The following is a 22,520-nucleotide window of genomic DNA, read 5'->3' as shown; positions in this document are numbered from 1 at the left end:
CCTTTTTTTTTTAAATCACAGAGGGGACCAAAAGTCCCTCATGTCAGTGGTCCTCAACCCTGGTCCTCAGGGCCCACTAACAGGCTAGGTTTGCAAGATAACTGAAATTCATCCCAGGTGATATAATTTGCTGCTCAGTGATTTCAGTACTCTAGTCTGCATCTCCCCAAGGTAATACTTAAAATCTGGCCTGTTAGTGGGACCTGAGGACCGGAGTTGAGGACCACTGCCTTATGTGATTGCTGAACTTCAACAAGTTCAGCATTCTCCAACAGGTTCTTTTAACAAGACATCAGGGGTCTATTAGACCCCAATGCCTCAGCCACCTTCCACTGAAGCCAATTTGAGCACAGATTGTTTCCGTGTTCATCCTAGATAGGGGATATAAGAACACAAGTTTGCTGGTCTACCCTCACCCCACCTCTCCTACTTCCCTACCCAGCATCACCCACCATAAGGGGGGCCTGTGCCTGCAATTGGGGTCAGTGGAAGCCATCAGGTGGTGCACAGCTACTAGATCACTTGCACCCTAAAGCCAACAGTTGGCTTGTCAGATTTACATGCACTCCAGAGATAAATGTACTAACATTTTACTCTTCAAGCTGCTGGACTGTTCCTTTTTCTGAGACATAGATACCATCCAAGAATTTTCGGATATCCTTGTTCTTTACTGTGGTGGCTTGTTGGATCAAAGCAGCTAAAAGGAAAAAAAAGGCAGTGAAAAATGCAGAGCATAATATAATTGAGAATACTTTAATATCACAGGTAAGCCACACAATGAAGTACAATAGTAAATAGTTTGCCAGAATGCTGAAAATCAAGTGCTAAAATGAACACCCACAACCAATCTGATCTAAATTCCATATTTAGGAAACTAGACTGATGCTACATTTACACAAGGATAACCCGATGTTCTAAACCGGGGGTCTCCAAACTTTCTAAACAAAGGGCCAATTTACTGTTCTACAGACTTTAGGGGGGCAGACTGTAGCCAGTGAGTAGAAAATGCCCCAGCATCCATGGGAGTATATCTCAAGCTTGGTGGTCAGCGGGTGTAAAAAGAACACCACACCTGTGGTCAATGGGAGGAATACTGCCCCATCATTGGCATTAGTGGGAGGAATAGTGCTCCATCATTAGTGTCAGTGGAAGGAATAGTGCCCCAATGTTTGTGTCAGTGAAAGGAATAGTCCCTCGTTGTTGGTAATAGTGGAAAGTGCCCCATATCAGTGGGAGGAACAGTGCCAAAGTCTGGATAAAAGCAAGAAAGGGCCACAGTTTGGAGACTGTTCTAAACAATGGCCCAAATAAAATGGATAATGGCAAATCACAGCTGGGTAGGAGTCAATCACAACTTCAAATGCCCAATTAAAAAAAGGAGCAGATGCTGGCTTTTTTTGAAAATGCTAGTTCCCTGGCTGATTTAAGTACTTGCATCACAGAGCAAGAACAGGCTTAGCCAATGATGAGGCAGAGTCCCGAAGAGTCGGGGCACTCGTGCACATTGCTGGATCGAGATGGGGCTCAAGTATGAAGGTGGGCTGGGGATGCATGCAGGTAAAAAACCTTAAGCCTTTGGAACCACTTTAGCTGGTTAAGTCCCATCATTTAGCTACAACCCAAAACTAGAAAAAAAAAAAAAAAAAAAAAAAAAAAAAAAAAAAAAACTGCCTTCAGTCTGATTTGAGTTGTATCCTACGCTGTACTCATGTAAACATTTGTGCTAAAATGTGCATGCGTAAAGCATAAATGTACACATGCACCGATGCCTAGCAAATTCAGGGTCAACATGTAAACATCTAAGTGGGAGCAACACAGGACAACTTGTCATTTTGTGCTTGCGCCGCTTTTTACACACTATGGATGTTTACTTCTCCCTCTGAGTCCCCGTTCACACTGGGGCGACCTGTCAGACGACCTGGTCGCCTGACAGGTCACCTTCCATAGAGAAGTTGCGGACCCGTTCTAATAGGAGCGACACAAGTCGCTCCGACTTAGAAAAAGGGTCCGGAGCTTCTTTGGGGCGACCCGGAGCGACCTGCATAGACTTCAATGTTATGAAGTCCGTGCCGGCCGCTCCGAGGTCGCGGTGCGAGCAGCGCGCCGCGACCTATGAGGTCGCCCCGGCAAGTAGCGTCGCCCCAGTGTGAACGGGGCCTGAAAGTCATCCAAAAGTGACTCTGCACCAGCCACTGCGTTTGATATAAATATCAATAGTATGTAATTGTAAATGCACAAATCTCATCTCATACTTGCACAAGTATTCCCCTACTCAGTCCATATGCAGTATAGAAAACATGCTTGCAAGATCCTATGTAAATACACCCGGTAAACAAAGCCTACCGGTTCTGTCAATGTATGCACAGTAATGTTCACCATGGATCAAATTTGATTCAGGTTCCCCTCACCCACAGATTTGAAGTCAGCAAAAGGGAATCAATAGGGTTTCTAAGTCATAGGAGATAATAGGGTGAAATTTCCACCCCCGGGTAGCATAAAATATTGAAAATACCCGATAGCAAATCTACAAAACTACTTTACTTGCAAAATGTGCTGGCACCATAATTGACTTCTCCAAATGCCTGGGCAATGATCTCTAAATGTCTAATGTAGCAGTTTACATCACCTTATCAGGCAGAGCTCCACATTCCAGCACTGCCATACATTTGAGTAGCGTTGTACTGAACTGGGGTTAACGGTCAGATCAGGAAGTACTTTAAGTGGTCAAATAAACCTCATAGGCATAAATCTATAATGTCCCTGTCAATCACAGTAAGAGCAATACCCCACTGAATACTGTTCAGTCTATTACAGGCACTAGGTGAATTGTGTCTATTTAAAGCAAAACTATAGGCAAAACTTTCATTTTTGGGTAGAATAAGGGAGGGTTATAACCCTTGTAAGGTTCATTTTTTGCCCTGATTGTCACAATGTGGAGATTTATCCATTTCATGTCTCCACCAAAACAGGAAGCAAGGAAATCCCTGCAAATTAGGGGAATCTCTTGGGCACCCCCAAGTCAGCAGAACTAGTGCCTCAATGGGATGATTTCCCCATTTTTCTGGGGACAACCCAAATTTGCCATTTTCTTTTACTTTCAATAATAGTAAACAGGACAAAATCAGGTGAAGCTCCCTTAACAGGGACACAAACTGCAATCAAAACTGGAAGGTGTTCTAACACCCCACTCAATATGAAACAAAAGTTTTGCCTTTAGTTATATTTCAAGCAAATGTTTGCTTCAGAGCTTTGGATTTTCAGAGGTTTGCTTATTAACATACCAGAGTTAGAAACGAGCTCAATGTCATTGCCTTCGAGGATAAGCTCATCTTTCTGGGCTTGAGACACGGCACAGACGACACCTGCAAACAGATAAAGACCTCATTCAGCCTCTGTCAGCAAAGAGCACAACACAATTCAAATAACAGGGCAATTATTGCTTAGCATCAAAGAACAGTGTTAACGTTAACATTTCAGGTGGCTATCCAATAAGAAAAATGTTTTTAGGATTTTCTCAATCAGCTGACTTTCTTCCAACAATCAAACCACACAGGAAGCCTACGTAGTTTTATAAGAATAAAGAGAACCTGACACTATAGAAACCTAGTACCTTAAAAGTTCATTCTTAGGGTCAGAAGATAATGGCATGACCCCACACAAATGACCTAGAACAAGCAAGCTGCCAATAAACTTTCTTGATCTGAATACTTATTCTTAGACACCTAATAAGCAGAAAAGCTAAAGTGTGTAATTAGGAGGATTGAGGTTTCCTTGGTTTCTCCTACATATTCCTGTAAAAGATGAACTCCAGCTTTTGATACACATTACATAGCTAGTTTGGATCAGCTTGGCTTAAAATGAACCATGTCCCTACATGTGAGGCTGCTGAATGTGTAGACTACATACCGTACTGTGTTCCAGGTTCGAGCAGAGACTTCTTGTCTCATACCCGGAACACAGTAGAGTATGAGGCGGTGTTGTAAAATTTTGTCGGACCCGTGAAAAAAAAAAAAAAAAAAAAAAAAAAAAAAATCGGACCTCGTCACTTCCGGCTGGTGCGAGCCCTGGTGCGCATGCGCACAAGGTCCGAGGAAATTCTAAGACTTGGCGAACAGCTGATTGAGAGGAGGGGCTGAGGAGGGACGCACACACCGCAGCGGGAAAATTGCTGTCACGGGCGAACCAAAGCTGCTAGAGACCCCAAAATTATATCGCAGGTAGCCAAAACGCTCCCCTATAGCTGATAGAAATTTGGGGTCCCGGGGATGAAAGGGCGCGGAGTAGTGACCCCGTGGGTCTCAGGGATGAAAGGGCGCGGAGCAGTGACCCGAGAACCACTGCTCCGCACCCTTTCATCCCCGAGACCCCATAATTTTAACACCTGTAGGGGACCGTCTTGGCTACCTGTGATACAATTTTGTGGTCTCTAGCACATATGGTTCGCCCGTGACAGCAATTTTCCCGCGGCGGTGTGTGCGTCCCACCTCAGCCCCTCCTCCTCTCAATTAGCTATTCTCTAAGTCTTAGAATTTCCTCGGACCTTGTGCGCATGCGCACCGGGGCTCGCACCAGCTGGAAGTGACGAGGTCCGGAATATTCATGGGTCCGATAAAATTTTAGAACAGCGGCACTCAGCCATTCAGAGAAGGCAATGTGTTCTAGCAATGAGTACAAAGCTTTCTCTGACTGGCTGAATCAGAGGCGGAGTGATGTCACAACTTCTAACTGCACTAATCAGAGTAAGCTTTGTATTAATTGCTAGAAAACATCGCTTTCTCTGAATGGCTGAGCGCCGATCAGATGATTTTACCGTGTTACAGGAAGTCCCGGCTCGAACCCAAGACGTACAGTGCAGTATGCTGTATGTAGCCTCAGCTACATAATTTTATACAGTACATCCAGCAGCCTCATGTGTTAGTGAAGGACAGTTCGTTTGGGCCAGCTAAAGTCTGATCTCTGAAGGATCATGCAATTTAGGACTCAAATTATAAAGATTATCGAAACAAAAATGAATATATCCAGGATCAAAACTCAAGAGTTTCAAACTAATCACTTCTCAAGTATTTCTCTACTCCCATATTTTTCACAGCAAAGCAATTTTTGTTGCAAAGACAAGTAAAAGATGACAGCCTAAGAGCTTGGATGAAACAAGCCAGCAGTGGCAGTTCCTGCTTTTTCTATTCCAATTCTGTTGCATCAAACATGATATTTCCAACTTAAAAAACTGTAAAGTAAACGCCAAGACCCAAGCCTCCAACTTTCAGCTGAGTGACCAAATTGAATACTGAAAATGCTTTTTACATATTTGGGCAACCAAACTGGTATCATGTCTATTTTTCCAATAACATTTGGCATTCATTGTAGCTGCAGGAACTGTAAAAAAATGTATTTTCAAAATGTTCAAAAGTGGCACTTAATTCCTTTCACTCCCACTTCCCTTATTTTCCATGGCAACAGGAACACTAGCAACTGCAAGCTGTTAAAGAGTCAACAGCACTGTGATCCGAGGATAAGCTACTCCTACAGCTATAGAACAGCAAGATGTTTTATAATGCTCTTACTGCTTGTTGAGAATAAGCAAAAACTGTTTTACTTGAAAGATAAATATAACCCTAAAATGCAAAACTTTCAAGTTTGGAGTAAAGGAGGGTTATAACCCCCTGAAAGGTTTATTTTTGCTATCTTTGCCCCATTGGGTGAGATTTACCTTCATTTCCTGTCCGATAGCCAGAACAGGAAGTATGGAAACCTCTGCAAAGTTAATCTCTTGGGGACCCCTAGATCACCAGAACTAGTGTTCCCATCTTACTATTTTGGGGACAATCCAAAATTTGGGATTCTTATTACTTTGAATGATAATGGTAAACAGGACAAAGGAAGAATATTCCTAACAGGGACACATACTGCAATACAAACCGTCAGGAGTTTTAATCCACTTCCCCTCTATTCAAAATAAAGTTTTGCCTTTAGTTAAACCTTTAGCAAAACTGTGGCATTTTCATTTCTGCACACTAAGTCATCATTTAAGGCGGCAAAAAACCTTAAAGCCACCAGAGTATTTATGTTCTGAAACCAGAGGTCCTGCGAGTTCTAAATGTGATCAGGCAGCCCTATAGCGGACAAGATAATTTTTACATTGAAGCCCTCAGCCAGCCGCATAAACTAGCCACAAGCTCATTTTACACGCTTTTATAGCCAGGATGTACTACACACCCATAGGAGCCCAACTAAAGTGGTGCACCGAGATTGCAACCGGTGTTGTCAGCCCTGCTTGGATTCCCCTCTGCAGACTAAAGAAAATGTCACCATAGTTATGGAGATGAGGGGGATTTTGCAGTTTAGCTTGTAAAAATTCAAGCAGCATTACCTGAAATTTCAAGGCCGCAGAGGCAATAAATTTTTAATGGGTGCTAAATATTTTACCTTGCATCCTCACATTCTCCGGCTTTATCTGCTACTATAAAACCAGATGCATTCTTCAGCACAAGGCAACGAGTGACTCACTTTCATTAATTTACCAACACTTACAGTGTAAAATATATGAAAACACGCAATTTATGCTGAAAAATGCACAGCTGGACAGATCATCAATATCTACTTAATGTGCTCCATAACATTACAAGATAATCCAACATTAAAAAGGACCGAAGCGCTTCACTGTCAAATACTTCACAAAATTTTATGCCATTTTACACCTTTTCAGAAACGTGTTCTAAAAGTTATGAAACAAGTAACTAGTTTTTCCATCAGGAAAAGCAACCTTGCGTACCTGGTCTCATGCGTACTCTGCGGATGTATTTTTCACCCAAGAAGTTCCTGATCTCCACCAGGGATCCAGTCTCCTGAATAACTACGTTAATGGGAAAGTGAGCGTACACCGATCTCATCTTGTAACGAAAACCCTGAGTAAAAAAAAAAAAAAATCAAGCTGTATTTATAGTAAATGCTAGAAGGAGCAAATTAAATTTTACAAGCACAACAATATAGCCTTTTCATTGTGCATATATAATTTCATTTTCAGAGGTTCACTTTTATATTTAACCACTTGCCGACCAGGCGCTGTATTTTTACTGCACGTCAGCTCTGTCCCACAAAATGACGTACCTGTATGCCGCTTCATGAGCAGAGCAGCCCCAATCCTTTTTGGGCCCCACCTGCCACAAGCCCCCATAACGGGGGCACTCGTGCATGCTCCTGAGCCCCCCTGTTTGTGATTTACTGCAGCAAGAGCCAATGGCTTCCGCTGCTGTCTGAGCCACTGAAGACTAAGCTGAGAGTCTCTGCTCCCGTGCAAATCACAGGATCAAGATCTGGCTCAGGCAAGTATAAGGGGGGCTATTTGCTAGCCGTTTAAATACTGTAATCACCGGACTAATCCACCCCAAATCAAACCGGTTTCATTCCAGGCCGCTTCACATATATTAACGCTAGACGACTGTATACTAATTTACAAGTCCCTAATGATTCAGATGCCCCAAGTGTGCTTTTGGTCTTAAGACACCCAACAAGGCATTTGACTCTATAGAATGGCCAGTCTTAATAAAAGTATTACGTAAATATGGCTTTGGAGAAAACTATTACCTGGATAAGGATCCTTTATGCCTCACAACGAGCAAGTTTGAGGGTGAACGGTAAAAAAAACATCAGCCTTTTTCCATCCGAGGTATGAGCTACGGATGCTCACTCTCCCCTCTGTTTGCTATGGCCATTGAATCCCTAGCAGAGCTACTAAATCTCTTCCCCATTAAAAGGGCTCCAGAATGGTTCATTGGAAGAAAGTTTCTTTTTATGCCGATGACATGCTCTTATGTGTGTCCGACCCGTTGTCTGGTGTGCCAATTGCCCTGAAGATTATTCAAGAATTTGGGCAATTTTTGGGGTTCAGAGTCAACTGGACGAATTCTTGTATATTTACTATAGATGTGGGACTCCCTTTCTTTACCCCCGGATTGTCTCTTACAGCTTATACATTAGCTTTATTTGGGGATTCATATTCAACTTCCCCTATCAAAAAGCTTTTATATTTCTTCCTTTTGTACCAAATTAACCCAGTCACTGAACCTCTCACTGGGCAAGTAAACCTTTTTAAAATGGTATTTTTACCAAAATTTATGTCATAGCCAACGCTACGATCTACATGCAAAAATAATTTTCAAAAGAGGCCCACCTTGTCATTTTTGTGGCACCCGAGTGCTCCCCGGCTAGCCTTGGACACCCTCCAAATCCCATTATCTAGAGGAAGCTTGGCACTCCCGAATTTGCGACTAATTCAATTCGTATATCTACACTGGTGGCTTTTCCCCCAGATGCAGCTACAGCTACCGAAGCGGCCGTCTCATCCTATGAAAACGTTATGCAACCTTTTCTACAGAAAAACTACTCAGGGGAACCATAACTTTGAAAGCTTTCCTACTCATAGCGTCTCCAAACCAGCCGTTTTGGTTTAACTCTCGCTTACCACACTTTGCACTAGGCAGAACGAGGCTTAAAGTATCTCCATTTATAGGACCATTGGATGTTTAAAACATTCGCTCAATTGCAGGGCAAGTTTGGATAGCCTCCAACGTGGCAACTAAGCCTGTCTCCATGTATTATGCCCTGCTCCTGGATAAAACATCCCCACAATTAGAAAAGGTCAGAGAAATGGGTGACAGCTATACCAGACCTCACCCAGGAGGAATGGAATACAGTGTTTATCTCCTATCCGGACTCAGTAATTTCTGCTAAAAAAAAAAAAAAAAAAAAAAACCTGATCCAGTTAGATATCTACATCGCACATATTCTACCCACCAAAAGGCTTTTCTTGATGTGTAGGAGAGTCTCCCCCACATACCATAAATGTGACAGAACAAGGAGACTTCATACACATGGTATGGGCATGTGATAGTGTCAGGCCTTTTTGGTCAGCAGTGACTGCATTTATCTCAGAAACCTTTGAACTGCCTAATATTTGTACCCCTAAATGGTGCCTTTTGGGTGTGTTTGATGATGTTCAAATCTAACAAATCTAAAGTGTTTTTACATTTACTGTTTTACTATGCCAGAAAAGGAATGTATTGTATTGGACTAGGTCAGAGCCCTTAAATATTGGTTTATGGAAATGTCTAATCAAAACCTCCCATTACATAAATTGACGTATGAGGCTAGGTGGTGTCCAACAAAGGTCACCAAGATTTGGGGGCCCTGGTTGGATACACAAAATACTAATAACTCTGCTTAATTTGATAAATACCCCATGAGGTGGTTGACATTACTCAGGAAGTTTTTTTTAATTCGGGATCTTACTGGAAAGTTTGGGTGTCCATTATGGCTTTCCCGGTAGGGAAGTAAAGCAATAGATGTGCTAATCTACTCTGGTTGGTTTGTTCACTGCTTTTGCCAGATGCATGTTTGAGTACCCTGTCAGTCCTTTGCCACACACTGTTCAAGCTGCTCTGATTGCCAGAATCTACTTTTATGGAAGGCATATGTATATGATTTATGCATCTTGCACTGGGTCTTAAGTATAAGGGGGGCTGCAGGAGCTGTATGCAGAAATCCTTTTAAAGCGTTTGTTACCCCAACACTTCATATTACGGCTATGTACCTGCTGTACCATGTACTTGTATGAGAAAGCACCCTGCTCTCTGTATTGCTTCCTTTATGTGAAATCCTTGGTGTTCCTGCTAGTCCTTCAGCTTTTAGAACTACTTTAATCCATTTCAGTTTCTCTAGTACAGCCTGTTTCCTCTGCAACTGATGTTCATTTTTGCTACGCTCCCACAACCACTGAATGTTTGCTGGGTTCAGATTTTTCTACTTCAATTAACCTACATTTAGGTACAGAAGGGGGGATGCAGGATACTGTAAATATCCGCTGATGAAGTCCCTCCACTTGGGACGTAACGCGTACGGAGTGTAGGAGTTGTGACACCACCGGCTGTCTGACGGAATACTCTGTACAAGCTGTTTTACCTCGCACTGGGCTCCGTGCTTTTACAAGAAGCCCAATTGTGCTTTTTAATAAAATCGTTTGTCAATACTTCACTATGATCTGCTCTTACTTTTTGCCTGGGCTGATCGTATGGGTTTATAGTGATTGAGAGAACTACTGAATATGGTCTGCCTTGTCTGGGTCTGATGTCAAGGAAAGCATCCGGTCGGAACTCCAGTGATTATCCCGCCTTGGAGGGATTAAAAAGCACTTATGAGCTACTGTTACTTCAGGGGTCCATTAGCAAGGTGAGAGGCCAGTATATATGGTGAAGGATATGCACTTTTTCATCAGATATACATTTCAGAGCACCTTCTCTACACGGGCTTCTCTTGCATGGACTTTTTTCCTTTGACATGTTTATTTGTTTAGCGCTGCACTATTTCATTTCCTATTTGTACTGTTTGTTGGTTATGTAAATTGCCCTTAAAAGTACTAGCTGCTTTCATATAGTGTTCTTTATTGGTATATGCGCTGATACAATTCTTTTTGCCAGGATACCATAACTATAGTAGCATAATTCTAAAAAAAATATTAAACTTACCAGTGTGACTCCTTTGATCATGTTTTGCACATGGCTGCAGATTGTGCGCACTGTGGCCAGCTCCTTTCTGTTACCCCACCATTTGTCAACAAGGAGCTGCAAGAAACACATAGGTACTGAACAGTTTTAAAACAATTTAATGAATTCCTGTGATATGCACACAACACAACAACCTTTCAAGCAATGCAAAAGGACTCGAATCTAGAAATATACAAGCCTGCAAACTCCCCACCCCCATAAAAAACCCACATGTGATCTGAACCAAAACTTCAAGCAAAATGTTATTTAAAGCTGCAGTGTAGAAAGTTCCCGTAAAAAAAGTTTCCTTAAAAGGGGTTGTTACTTACTGCGATTTCCCAATATTTAAACTCATTGAGACCAGATCATATAGCTTCCACTATACTTTCAGCCTGCTGTGGCTTTTAAACAAGAGGGCCACACTCTTTCCCATATCCATTTACAAAGCAGAGGGAGTTTGTCAGTGGTAGGTTTAACAGACGAAAAGGGAGCAAATATGGAGTTTATTCTTCAGGTTTAGGCCAGCTCACATTAGCCTGTTGTGGTGCCATTCATTTTGAATAGCATGCCATCACATCCTTGCATGATGTGCGCACAATACCCATTTGTTCTTGGATTATGGCAAGTAGCAGTTTAAGTTTTTTTTAAAGATAAGTTCACCTTTCAAAAAAAGAAGGTACATCTTTTTGCAGGAAAAACATGTGCAATTTTTTTTTTTTTTTTTTTTACACTGCAGGTTGTAGGCATTGCAAACACAATCAGCAGATCTTGACTGCAGTGCCAGGATTCTGCAGACTCTTCAGTAACGGTCAGCCCTTTTGGGAGGTAGGGGCAGAAAGCGGACTTAAAAGCAGAAAGTTAATGAACCCACAAGAGCACTCACCAGCACCCTCGCAGTTCATTCACAGTGGCCGACGGTACTTGTAGTTCATTTATTTACAGGAAACTCTGAATGATGCTGCTGTGTGGGCAGATGCCTTAAGATCCCCTGCCCATGTAGAGCTTTGGAAGTGGGATCATAGGAGCATGTTACAATCTAAATATGGGTGTAACATACTCCTAAAGATGAACTTTAAATGGTTAGATTTTCTCCCTTTTAGTCTGTTAAACTTACCACTGAAAAACACCCTCTGTGATAGCATGTGCAGGTGATAGATACCCTTATGGAGACATCAGAGGTCCATTAGAACCATCTCCCCTGCCCTCCACTGTATCGAAGCACAGAACCTGCTTGATTGGCTGCTGGCCCAGCCACAGCAGTCAGGAATTGACCGCTCTTAACACAGTAGTGACTAAATGCTCATTGCTTTTAGGATCACTCAGAGGAGATAAAGGAACAGTTGTTCCCCAAGCCCTCCCACAGTCCAGAAACCAAGGTGAGTGGCAGCCCTTCACGATACCATTAGGCCTTATTTAGACATGCGACGGGGAGGCGATACAAATGTGCACCTGGGTCACGTTTTTACTCCCGGCCAGCCACCATTACTTTAGCTGCAAAAGGTAACGAACAGAGATGGGTATAGATGACATGGTTGTGTGATGCTTTTGCGTGAAGAAAAATCTACCTGACATGTAGGGATCGGCAGGCAGATGTCCCAGCGAATGCAACACATTCAGGTGAATGTAAAAGTGACACAAATGGGCAGTTGTCAGCAAAAAAAAAAAAAAGGTTGATGAGGCGTCATAACGCTTTCTCTCCACCTGTCAGTCACCTATGAAGAGCAATCTGAACACGGGATCTACCCTAAAGTGATCAGGTGGCCCTACAGCCTGGATACCTTACTGAAAAGCCAGAAGCTGGAAAAATGTAAAAAAGTACCAAACTCACATCTCAGATCCCGGATAGGCATGAGCTTTTAACCACTTGAAATGCAGGCTGTATATAAATGACCTATGGATGGCAAATGGTTAAAGCGGAGTGCCACCAAAAAGTGGAAGTTCTGCTGACATGCCACATTTGGCATGTTAATTTTTTTGGGGGAGGGGTGAGCGGGTACCTCATTTTGACAGGTACCCGCTCCCAAAGTTCTCTCCCCCCTCCCAACTTCCCATGTAAGCGCAGTGCGCACCCGGCTGTGAAGCCACAAGCTGCCGCAGCCGGGTGCCCACTCTAGTGATGCCGGGGAGATAACTGAGGCTTCAGGCGGCCATATCGCTGGATCATGGGACAGTGTGTTTGTTAAAGGTCAGCAGCTACACTTTTTGTAGCTGCTGACCTTTATTAAAGACAGAAACTGCTGGAACTCCGCTTGAAGTCACCTATAACAAGTCATGAAATGCAGCACTTACCCTCTTCTTCTTTCTGCCCAGTAGACACAGCTCTACATTTATGTGGTTGAAGTTTTTCCTCAGAGTTCCTCTGGGCCCCTTCACAGTTACTGTGCGGCCCTTCAAGGAAATGGCAACTGTTAAGAGAACACAAATTGTCAGAATCAAATACCACCCAAACAGAATCAGCACTGCTACCAGTGTTTTAATCCAGTGCAGCCAAGCAAGATCAGCATTCTTACACAAGACACCTACCCTTGTCAGGGATGTCAACAGTCTGGTTGCTGAGAATGGTCTTCATTCTGTAGGGAGAAAAAAATTATATTAGTAAAATAATTACTCTACAGACCTTCATACTGCCAAAACATAGGCTTTACTATTCAGCAGGAATTAGATAACCCGGTACAGGTCACAGGAAGCTGCTGAACCATTTAGAAAGCACAGTCTTGAGCATGCGCAGTATGATGCCAGCTGCGAGCCAGCAGGAAGTCACAGCCGACTTCCCACACAAGACAGCAGTGTCGGGGGCCCAAAGACTGGTGAACAACCAGCCCAAGTGATGACAGCGCTGCACCTCTGGACTGCCTAAAGTCAAACTATTCTCACCCAAGCTCCAGCGATTCAGTGTCCTGGGACTCCTTGCATGGACATCTTTGGGCAGCTGGCTTCCAGGTCTTGATCGCTGACCAGGGATGATGTCACTCCCTTGCATACACAGCAGTTGAGATTCAGAATTACCTTATATAGTAAACTGCGCAGCTCACTGTACAGGGGCACACAGGCAGGTAACTTTAATGCAGGAGACAAAGCATGACTCCTCAGTATTTAAATTCCTGCCTGTTCGCACATTTTTGGCCTAAAGTTCCACTTTATTAAATGCCAGCAGTGACAGTATTTGTAGACGCTGATTTTATTTTTTTTTTTTTTACAACCGGCTAAAGCTCCTCTTTAATGCGACTTTAACACTTACGCTCCTTATACATCAGTGCTCCTATCTGGAACTTCCAGATGGCGAGGGGAAGCTGCAAACTTCACATGGTTGCACACACCAGCAACACTTGGTCCCTCACCCCCAATAGCACAACCCATGTGCACCACCATCTACATCAGCTGTCCATTCCATCCCTTGCCCAGCCCCAGGTAAAGACTATGCACACTAATCACATAACCCCCACCCATATGCACAAGGCACATCATGACCCTTCAACTGAAATGTGGCTCCATGGGAGACAGTGGAGCCACCTCCAAGATGGAAACCCCAAGACAAGAAACCTCCAAGAAGAATGCACAAGTGACAACTACAGCCAGAGCAAAGCAAAAACTAGGCATGTTCTCTAGCATGCTGATATATTTATATCCCCCCATTTCACTGTCAGGGTAGAATACTTTAAGCTGAGATTTTCCCCTTCTATATTTTGGGACAATGTAGTAATAGAGCCTGTGTGATACATCCATGGAACAATCCTATGAGAAAGGCAGAACGGAAAGCCATCGAATACAACCAGTATAGCAGTGTCCAACAACATGTGGTTTGTATAGCTGGCACAGAGCAGCATGAGATTGTCCTGATCATAGAGATCAGTGTGGAGGAAGGAAGGGAGACATCTGATAACAGACATCTGGCCACCAACACTCACTGCTCCCGTCCTTTCCAGGGACAACCAAACAATGCTGGGGAAACCCAACAGCCCCATAGCAGGTAATGGGCCATAAACAGCTCCCATTCCCTCCAGGGACACCCAGCAGCCCCCATAGCAGGTAATGAGCAGCAGGCAGACAGCTCCCATTCCCTCCAGGGACAGCTGAACCATCCTAAGGACAGCCAGCAGCCCCATAGCAGGTAATGGGCTGCAGACAAACAGCAGAACCATCCTAAGGACAGCCAGCAGCCCCATAGCAGATAATGGGCTACAGTCAGAAAACTCCCATCCCCTCCAGGGACAGCAAGAACCACCCTGAGGACAGCCAGCAGCCCCACAGCAGATAATGGGCTGCAGACAGCTCCCACTCCCTCCAGGGACAGCCAGCAGGCCAATAGCAGGTAATGGGCTACAGACAGACACAGCTTCTATCACAGGGAGCGCTCCATGGTCTGTAGGCCCAGCAGAGGACAGGATGACTTGTATACAGAACCCCCAGGGCCGGTCTCAGCCCCCATACCCGCTCTATACTGCTCCACACACTGTGCGCTCTATGCTGTACACCTCGCCGGGCTCTTTAGAAGCTCTATACACCAGGATGGAGGTGGATTTCCCTCTCTATCGCCTCAGCCGCCGCCATCTCCTTACCTCGCTGCTGACGGGGAAAAGGGAAGACGCGTGTCGTCATCACGTTTTTATACAGCCGGCGACGTACAGTCCCAAAGCCACTTCCATGCAGGACTCGTAGAACGCAGCCACAATCTGTCGATTACCGATAATCTAATTGCAAAGTGTGTGAATGTTTTAGTTACGAGGCTGCAGGCTATAGAGGATTTTTTTCATGTGTCCAGATATAATAGAAACACAAAAAGCTTAGTTTCTGCCTGTATAAAGGTTGTTAACCTTTAGAGTTAATAAAGCCATAGAGTAATGACTGGCTACGGATACCTGGAGGGGTCAGCTTACCCTACTTAGTGTACGGATCGCAGACTCGATTAGCAGACTGCCGAGCTCCGGTGATTTGTCAGGTTGTGTTCCCGGAGACGATGAGGCTGATCGGGCTGAGAAGAGGGGCGGAGCTGCTGAGGTTTACCGGGGTGAGATATCACTGTACCTCTACCGGGAGACTTTAGGTTGTTGGAGCTGATTAAAGCGTCTCTAAACCCCAAACCAGACGTTTATTATATTGCAGTTTACCAATTATTTGATGTGGTGGCTGCATTTGTTTTTTTTTTAACCACTTTAGCTCCGGAAGGATTTGCCCCCTTTCTGACCAGGCCACTTTTTTCAACTTGGCACTGCGTTTAACTGACAAATGCGTGGTCATGCAACGCTGTACACTAACTAAATTTACGTCCTTTTATTCCCACAAATAGAGCTTTTTTGGTGGTATTTGATCACCTGTGCGATTTTTATTTTTTGCACTATAAACAAAAAAAGTGCGACAATTGTGGAAAAAAAAAAACAATATTTATTACATTCTGCTATATAACATTCCCAAAAAAAAAATCAAAATTTTTTAACATTTTAGTCCAATTTGTTTTCTGCTACATATTTTTGTTTAAAAAAAATCGCAATAAGCGTATTTTGATTGATTTTCGCAAAAGGTATTGCGTCTACTAACTACAGGAAAGATTTGTCATTTTTTTTTTATTAGCAATGGTGGCCATCTGTGATTTTTCGGGGGACTGCGACATTGCGGCGGACAGATCGGATCCCTGACTGACATTTTTGACACTTTTGGGGGTACCAGTGACATTTCTACAGTAATCAGTGGTAAAAATATGCACTGTTAGTGTAATAATGCCATTGGCAGGGAAGGGGTTAACCCAAGGGTTAATGTATGCCTAGATGCTTACTAACTGTGTGTGGGGGGGGTTCTGTGACAAACACAGACAGATCGCAGTTTTAGCTTAGCTGAATCTGCAGATCTGTCCCTGCATGTCTCACAGAAGATCCGCCTGCTTTGTTTACATAAGCAGGCGGGTCTTCTCTCCGTTTACCGGACGATCGGGGGAGGAAGGTGGCAATCACCGCCTCTCCTCCTGCGGCCCGCCTCCCGCTGTGTCTAAACACAGCTGGAGCGTGCCGCCGAAACCCCTTCCCCTCCAGTCATGTAGTACTACGTGACTGGACCCAGGGGAGTAATATTACTGTGGGCAATCGGTAAGTGGTTAAAGAGGGCTTACCTATAGGTAGTGTAAATATTTCCTAAACTTGCACCGTTTAGGAGATATTTACTGAGCTAGCAGCCAGTTACGTCACTGGCGCATGCGCTCTGAAGGAACGGCCACCCGTGCCATTTCTTCAGAGCAGTGTGCCGTGACTGCCGACTCCCGCACACATGTGCAGGAGTGACGTCATCTAGGCTCCGGCCAGTCACAGAGTCAGAGCCACGAACCCGGAAGGAAGACCGGGTAGAGATAGATGCTGCCTCCAGCGATGGCATCGCTGAATCACTTAGTTTTCAGGTAAGTTTAACATAATGTTCTAGTATGCGATGCATACTAGCACATTATGCCTTTGCCTTGCAGGTAAGAAAAAAGTGCAGCGGTTTATAACCGCTTTAACGGGCCAGTAACACAGCTCCTGTCTTATACAGCCCATACATAATAAAGGAACAATTCTTCCATCCACACACTCGATATGGATCTGGTGGGTTATGGTATTGTGATAGCAGGGAGCCAGAACATGCAGATCAGCACTGCAGGTTATAGCCAATGGTTTTGAGAATGACACAAATATTAGTTTTCACAAAGTCTGCTGCCTCAGTTTTTATGATGGCAATTTCCATATACTCCAGAGTGTTATAAAGAGTGATCAGATGAATTGCAATTAGTTGCAAAGTCCCTCTTTGCCATGAAAATGAATTTAATCCCAAAAAAACATTTCCACTGCATTTGTGAAGAAGACTTCAGGGCGCCCAAGAAAGTCCAGCAAGCGCCAGAACCGTCTCCTGCAGTTGATTTAGTTGCAGGATTGGGGCGCCACCAGGACAGAGCTTGCTCAAGAATGGCAGCAGGCAGGTGTGAGTGCATCTCCACGCACAGTGAGGAGAAGACTTTTGGAGGATGGCCTGGTGTCAAGGGCAGCAAAGAGGCCACTTCTTTCCAGGATAAACATCAGGGACAGACAGATATTCTGCAAAAGTTACAGGGATTGGACTGCTGAGAACTGGAGAAAAGTCATTTTCTCTGATGAATCCCCTTTTTGAATGTTTGGGGCATCCAGAAAAAAAAACCTTGTCTGGAGAAGAAAAGATGAGCGCTACCATCAGTCCTGTGTCATGCCAATAGTAAAGCATCCTGGGACCATTCATATGTGGGGTTGCTTCTCAGCTAAGGGAGTGGGCTCACTCACAATTTTGCCTAAGAACACAGCTATGGATAAAGAATGGTACAAAAACATTCTCTGAGAGAAACTTCTCCCAAACATCCAAGAACAGTTTGATGATGAACAATGTATTTTTCAGCATGATGGAGCACCTTGCCATAAGGCAAAAGTGATAACTAAGTGGCTTGGGAAACAAAATATCAAAAGTTTGGGACCATGGTCAGCAAACCCCCCAGACCTTAATCTCATTGAGAACTTGTGGTCAATCCTCAGGAGGCGGGTGAACAAAAAAACACAATTTCTGACAAACTCCAAGCATTGATTATGCAAGAATGCGCTTCCATCAGTCAGCATGTGGCCCACAAGTTGATTGACCGCATGCCAGGGCGAATTGCAGAGGTCTTAAAAAAGAAGGGTCAACACTTCAAATATTGACTCTGCATAAAATTAATGTAATTGTCAACAAAAGCCTTTGACACTTATGAAATGCTTGTCATTTTACTTCAGTATACCATAGTAACATCTGACAGAAAGATCTAAAAATACTGAAGCAGCAGACTTTGTGAAAATAAATATTTGTGTAATTCTCAAAACTTTTGGCCATAGTTACATAGTTAGTCAGGTTGAAAAAAAGACACAAGTCCATCTAGCTCAACCAATAAAAAAAGAAAACCCAACCATACAATACCATGTACACAATCCTATACCTGCAGTTTATCCAGAGGAAGGCCAAAAACCCCAGCAAAGCATGATCCAATGTTGCTACAGCAGGGGAAAAAATTCCTTCCTGATCCCCGAGAGGCAATCGGATATTCCCTGGATCAACTTTACCTAAAAAAAATGTTAGTACCCATTTATATTATGTACACCTAGGAAAGAATCCAGGCCTTTTTTAAAACAATCTACTGAGCTGGCCAGAACCACCACTGGAGGGAGTCTATTCCACATTTTCACAGCTCTGACTGTGAAGAAACCTTTCCGTACAGAAGTCAATTGAGAGATCAGCTTCTGACTCCACTATCTATGGAGGATAGATTCATGATTATTCCCCCAAGGGGCGGATTGAAGTGCACTGGGGGCGTGTCCTGGCTAGGGATGCACCAATCCGATATTAGGATCGGAAATCGGCGCCGATACTGCCACAAAAGCTGGATTGGGGGATCGGTAAAATTAACCGATCCACGGACCGATCCGGTTTTGCTGAGTCCTGGCTCAGCCATCCCTTACTTGGTGTAATAGTAGTAGTATGGGATGGGAGCCGCTACTTCCTGTATAGGTCCGGCTCACAGGTGGAGTGATATCAGATGCACTCCGCCTGTGAATGGAGGAGCCATACACCTAAAGCAGTGACTTTGCTCTTTACTGCAGCTGCATGCTTTATGTGTGTATTTCTGGATAGGTATCGGCAGATACACAATGCCAGGTATCGGGACAAAAAAAGTCGGATCGGTGCACCCCTAGTCCTGGCTGAGGCTGCCATTCAGCTCACTTCCTGCACATGGGTCTGCTTCATGATGTGCGGCTTATGGATCTTTTTATTATCTATGAAGAAGCAACAGAGACACCTCTGGTCAGCAGCACTGTCTGGGGATGGCAGTATTAGAAGACTGAAATGGATTTGATCATCAAATTGAAGCTGAATTCCACCTACTACTTTATAATTAGCTACAGCAGTTCTTTTCCTATTTGGATAAGGGTTTTACATGCATAAGTAAAAGCTGATCATAGTAAGCACCCCTGTCAGTAAATGGTTTGTCTCAACCTTCATCTTGGAAGGAATTTCCTGTTTTGGTCCAAAACATGCAATTCTGCCTCAATGTACTTTTTCGAGTTTCACATAAAGGAGACAATTGACAAAATAGAGCAAACAGGTGTTTAGGTGATACAACCTTCCCACATAACAGCTCCACCCAGTGCTCAGACCCCAGGGCTGCCGACACTACCAACGTACCAGAATAAGGAAAGGATGTTCGGCACTCAGGGTGACATCCAAAAAATAATATTCCTTTATTTAAAAAGTATGTACAGTGGTGTAAAAACAGCCTACGTGTTTCGGACGATAATCCTTAGTCATGGCTAATGTTCGAAACGCGTAGGCTGGTTTTAGCAGCATTGTACATGTTTTTTCAATAAAGGAATACTATTTTTTGGATGTCACCCTGAGTGCCGACCGTTCATTTCTTTATTCTTGGACAATTGACAAAATGCTTTGCAGTTCAGAAGCCATTTATAGATACCTAAAGGATACTAGCATACATTTAGATGTGTCAATGACACAAGAGGATCCAACCAGTAGAAGCTTAAAGTGGATGTAAACCTGATTCATGAAATTTGACCTAGGCACATATATCTGCAGTGTTTTCTTATCTCTCTCCAAAGCACTAAGCCCAGTGTGTTTCTGCTGCTCTGTTCTTCGGTTATTAGCATGACTTCTTACAAGTTCTCTGACAACTGAGATAAATCCAGCCTGAAATTTGTGTCGGGATGGGTGCTATAAATAGATCAGGTGTACATGATATAACTGGGTCTATTTACAGCACAACTCTGCATATTCCTTCCTTCCTCTGCATATGTAGAGAGGGGGTGTGTGCCTTTCCTCCAATCAGCTGTCACACAGTGTATGCCAAGACTCCACACCCAGTGCTGAACAGGAAGAAAAACATCTCTAACACGATGTCCACTTTCTAAAGAATATAGCAAGCTGAAGACAGCAGATATTCCTGTGTATCATCTGAGGCTGTTCACTTAACCACTTCCGGACCGCCCACCGCAGGTTTACGTCAGATAGCGGCCAGTCCTCTTTCATATAAGGGTGGTCCCAGCAGCGGATTCGCCGCGGGATCACCCTTACGGTGTGGTGAGAGAGGTGACCCCCCCTCCCACTGCGTCCCGGTCGTTTTCCCCGCTTACCGGACACGCCAGCCAGGAAGTCGAGTGAGGGCAAGATGGCCCTCACTCGACTCTATGGTCTTGGAGGACTGGAGCGACATCAAACGTCGTCTCCTAGCAACACTTTTAAAAAGCCATTTTTTTTCCATCATCTTCCATCGTCCTCTTTTTGACCCCAGATCTCACAATAAAGAGGTCTTGTCATGCTTATTTCTATAACAAGGGATGTTTACATTCCTTGTAATATGAATAAAAATTATCAAAAATATAAAAAAAAAAAACTGTGTAAAAATAATAGAAAAAATAAATAGGAAAAGAAAAAGAAATGAAAGCGCCCTGTCCCCGTTTGCTCACGCGCAAAGGCAAACGCATGCGCAAGTCCCGCCCACATATGTAAACGGTGTTCAAACCACACATGTGAGGTATCGCTGCGATTGTTAGAGCAAGAGCAATAATTTTTAGCCCTAGACCTCCTCTGTAACTCTAAGCTGGTAACCTGTAGAAATTTTTAAAGTGTCGCCTATGGGGATTTTTAGGTACCAATGTTTGTCACCATTCCACGAGCGTGCGCAATTTTGAAGCATGACATGTTGGGTATCTATTTACTCAGTGTAACATTATCTTTCAAATTATAGAAAAAAATTGAGCTAACTTTACTGTTTTCTTATTTTTTTATTAAAAAAAGTGAATTTTTTCCAAAAAAAATTGCATTTGGAAGACCGCTGCACAAATACGGTGTGATAAAAAATATTGCAACGATCTCCATTTTATTCTCTAGGGTCTCTGCTAAAAATATATATATATATATATATATATATATATATATATATATATATATATATATATATATATATATAATGTTTGGGGGTTTTAATTTATTTTCTAGCAAAAAAAAACTGATTTTAACTTGTAAAAAACAAGTGTCAGAATTAGGCCCGATCCTTAGCGGTAGTAAACTTTACTACAGCTTTACTAAAAAAAAATATTCCCTGCAAGGTAATATCAAAATGTGCTAGTATGCATTGCATACTAGCACATTATGAAAGACTTATCTTGAAACAAAGCCCTTCAGTGGCGTGCTTTCACCTCTGACAGGGCTTCTATCTTCACCCAGTCTTTCTTCCAGGTTTGCAGGCTCTGGCCCCTTGAATGGCTGATCGGTGATGATGTTACTCCCCCACATGTGCATGGGAGTCTCGGCATCGCAGCATAGAGCTCTGAAGAAACTATACGAATATGCTGTTCCTTCAGAGTGCATGTGCCTGTGACGGCATTGGCTGCAGAGACACTAAATATCTCCTAAACGGTCCTTGTACCTACAGGTAGCCTTTATTTTAAGCCAGGGCTCGACAATCCCCGGGCGCCAGGTCGCATTTGCGACTAGAATTAGCGACCTGGCGCCTGGGGGTGCCCTGCAGAAGGTGTCCTGTCATTTTTGCCCGGACTTCAACGCACGGAGTGCACGGACTTCCGGGCCGTCCGAAAATTGAGGCCCCGGCTTTTCGGCCTACTTGAGATGACAGGCTTCCAATGGGGAACTGGCGCCCTCTTGTGGAGGCCGGGAGTAATGACTGTTTCCACTGCCTTTTTGTTCTCAATTCATTCATTACCATCTCCCTGTCCAGTTAGTTACCTTTGACAGGGAGTGTGGTCATTATTATTTAATTTATTTTTTAAATGTAAAAAAAAAAAAAAATAATATTTTTTTCTTTTTTTTTTAATTATTAAAAAAATAAAAAAAAATATTTTTTTTTCCAATTATTAAAAAAAAAAAAAATATATATATATATATATATATATATATATATATATATATATCTATCTATCTATCTATATATCTATATATATATATATA

At 43.3% G+C, this 22,520-nt stretch overlaps 2 protein-coding genes across 2 annotated transcripts in view; one reads left to right on the top strand and one right to left on the bottom strand.

The window, feature by feature from the left end:
- Positions 1-584: 584 nt before the first annotated feature.
- On the bottom strand, positions 585-15,101 carry RPL9 (ribosomal protein L9). The gene is made up of 7 exons (XM_082275940.1): positions 14,964-15,101; positions 13,059-13,105; positions 12,825-12,940; positions 10,518-10,613; positions 6,770-6,902; positions 3,282-3,362; positions 585-697 (listed from the first exon to the last, which is right to left on the bottom strand). The coding sequence occupies exons 2-7, from the start codon at positions 13,102-13,104 to the stop codon at positions 591-593; spliced, it is 579 nt and encodes a 192-aa protein (XP_082132066.1). The 5' UTR covers position 13,105; positions 14,964-15,101; the 3' UTR covers positions 585-590.
- A 303-nt stretch (positions 15,102-15,404) lies between these two features.
- LIAS (lipoic acid synthetase) overlaps positions 15,405-22,520 on the top strand; it is a 42,859-nt gene continuing 35,743 nt past the window's right edge. The window contains exon 1 of the mRNA XM_082243184.1: positions 15,405-15,540. Within this exon, the coding sequence (XP_082099310.1) occupies positions 15,490-15,540 (51 nt within the window). The 5' untranslated portion in view covers positions 15,405-15,489. The remainder of the gene's footprint in view (positions 15,541-22,520) is intronic.

This window comes from Pelophylax lessonae (assembly GCF_965119305.1).
Source record: "Pelophylax lessonae genome assembly, chromosome: 1".
Classification (NCBI taxonomy): Eukaryota; Metazoa; Chordata; class Amphibia; order Anura; family Ranidae; genus Pelophylax; species Pelophylax lessonae.
Note: the sequence above shows the minus strand (reverse complement) of the source record. Positions and strands in the feature narration are given on the sequence as shown.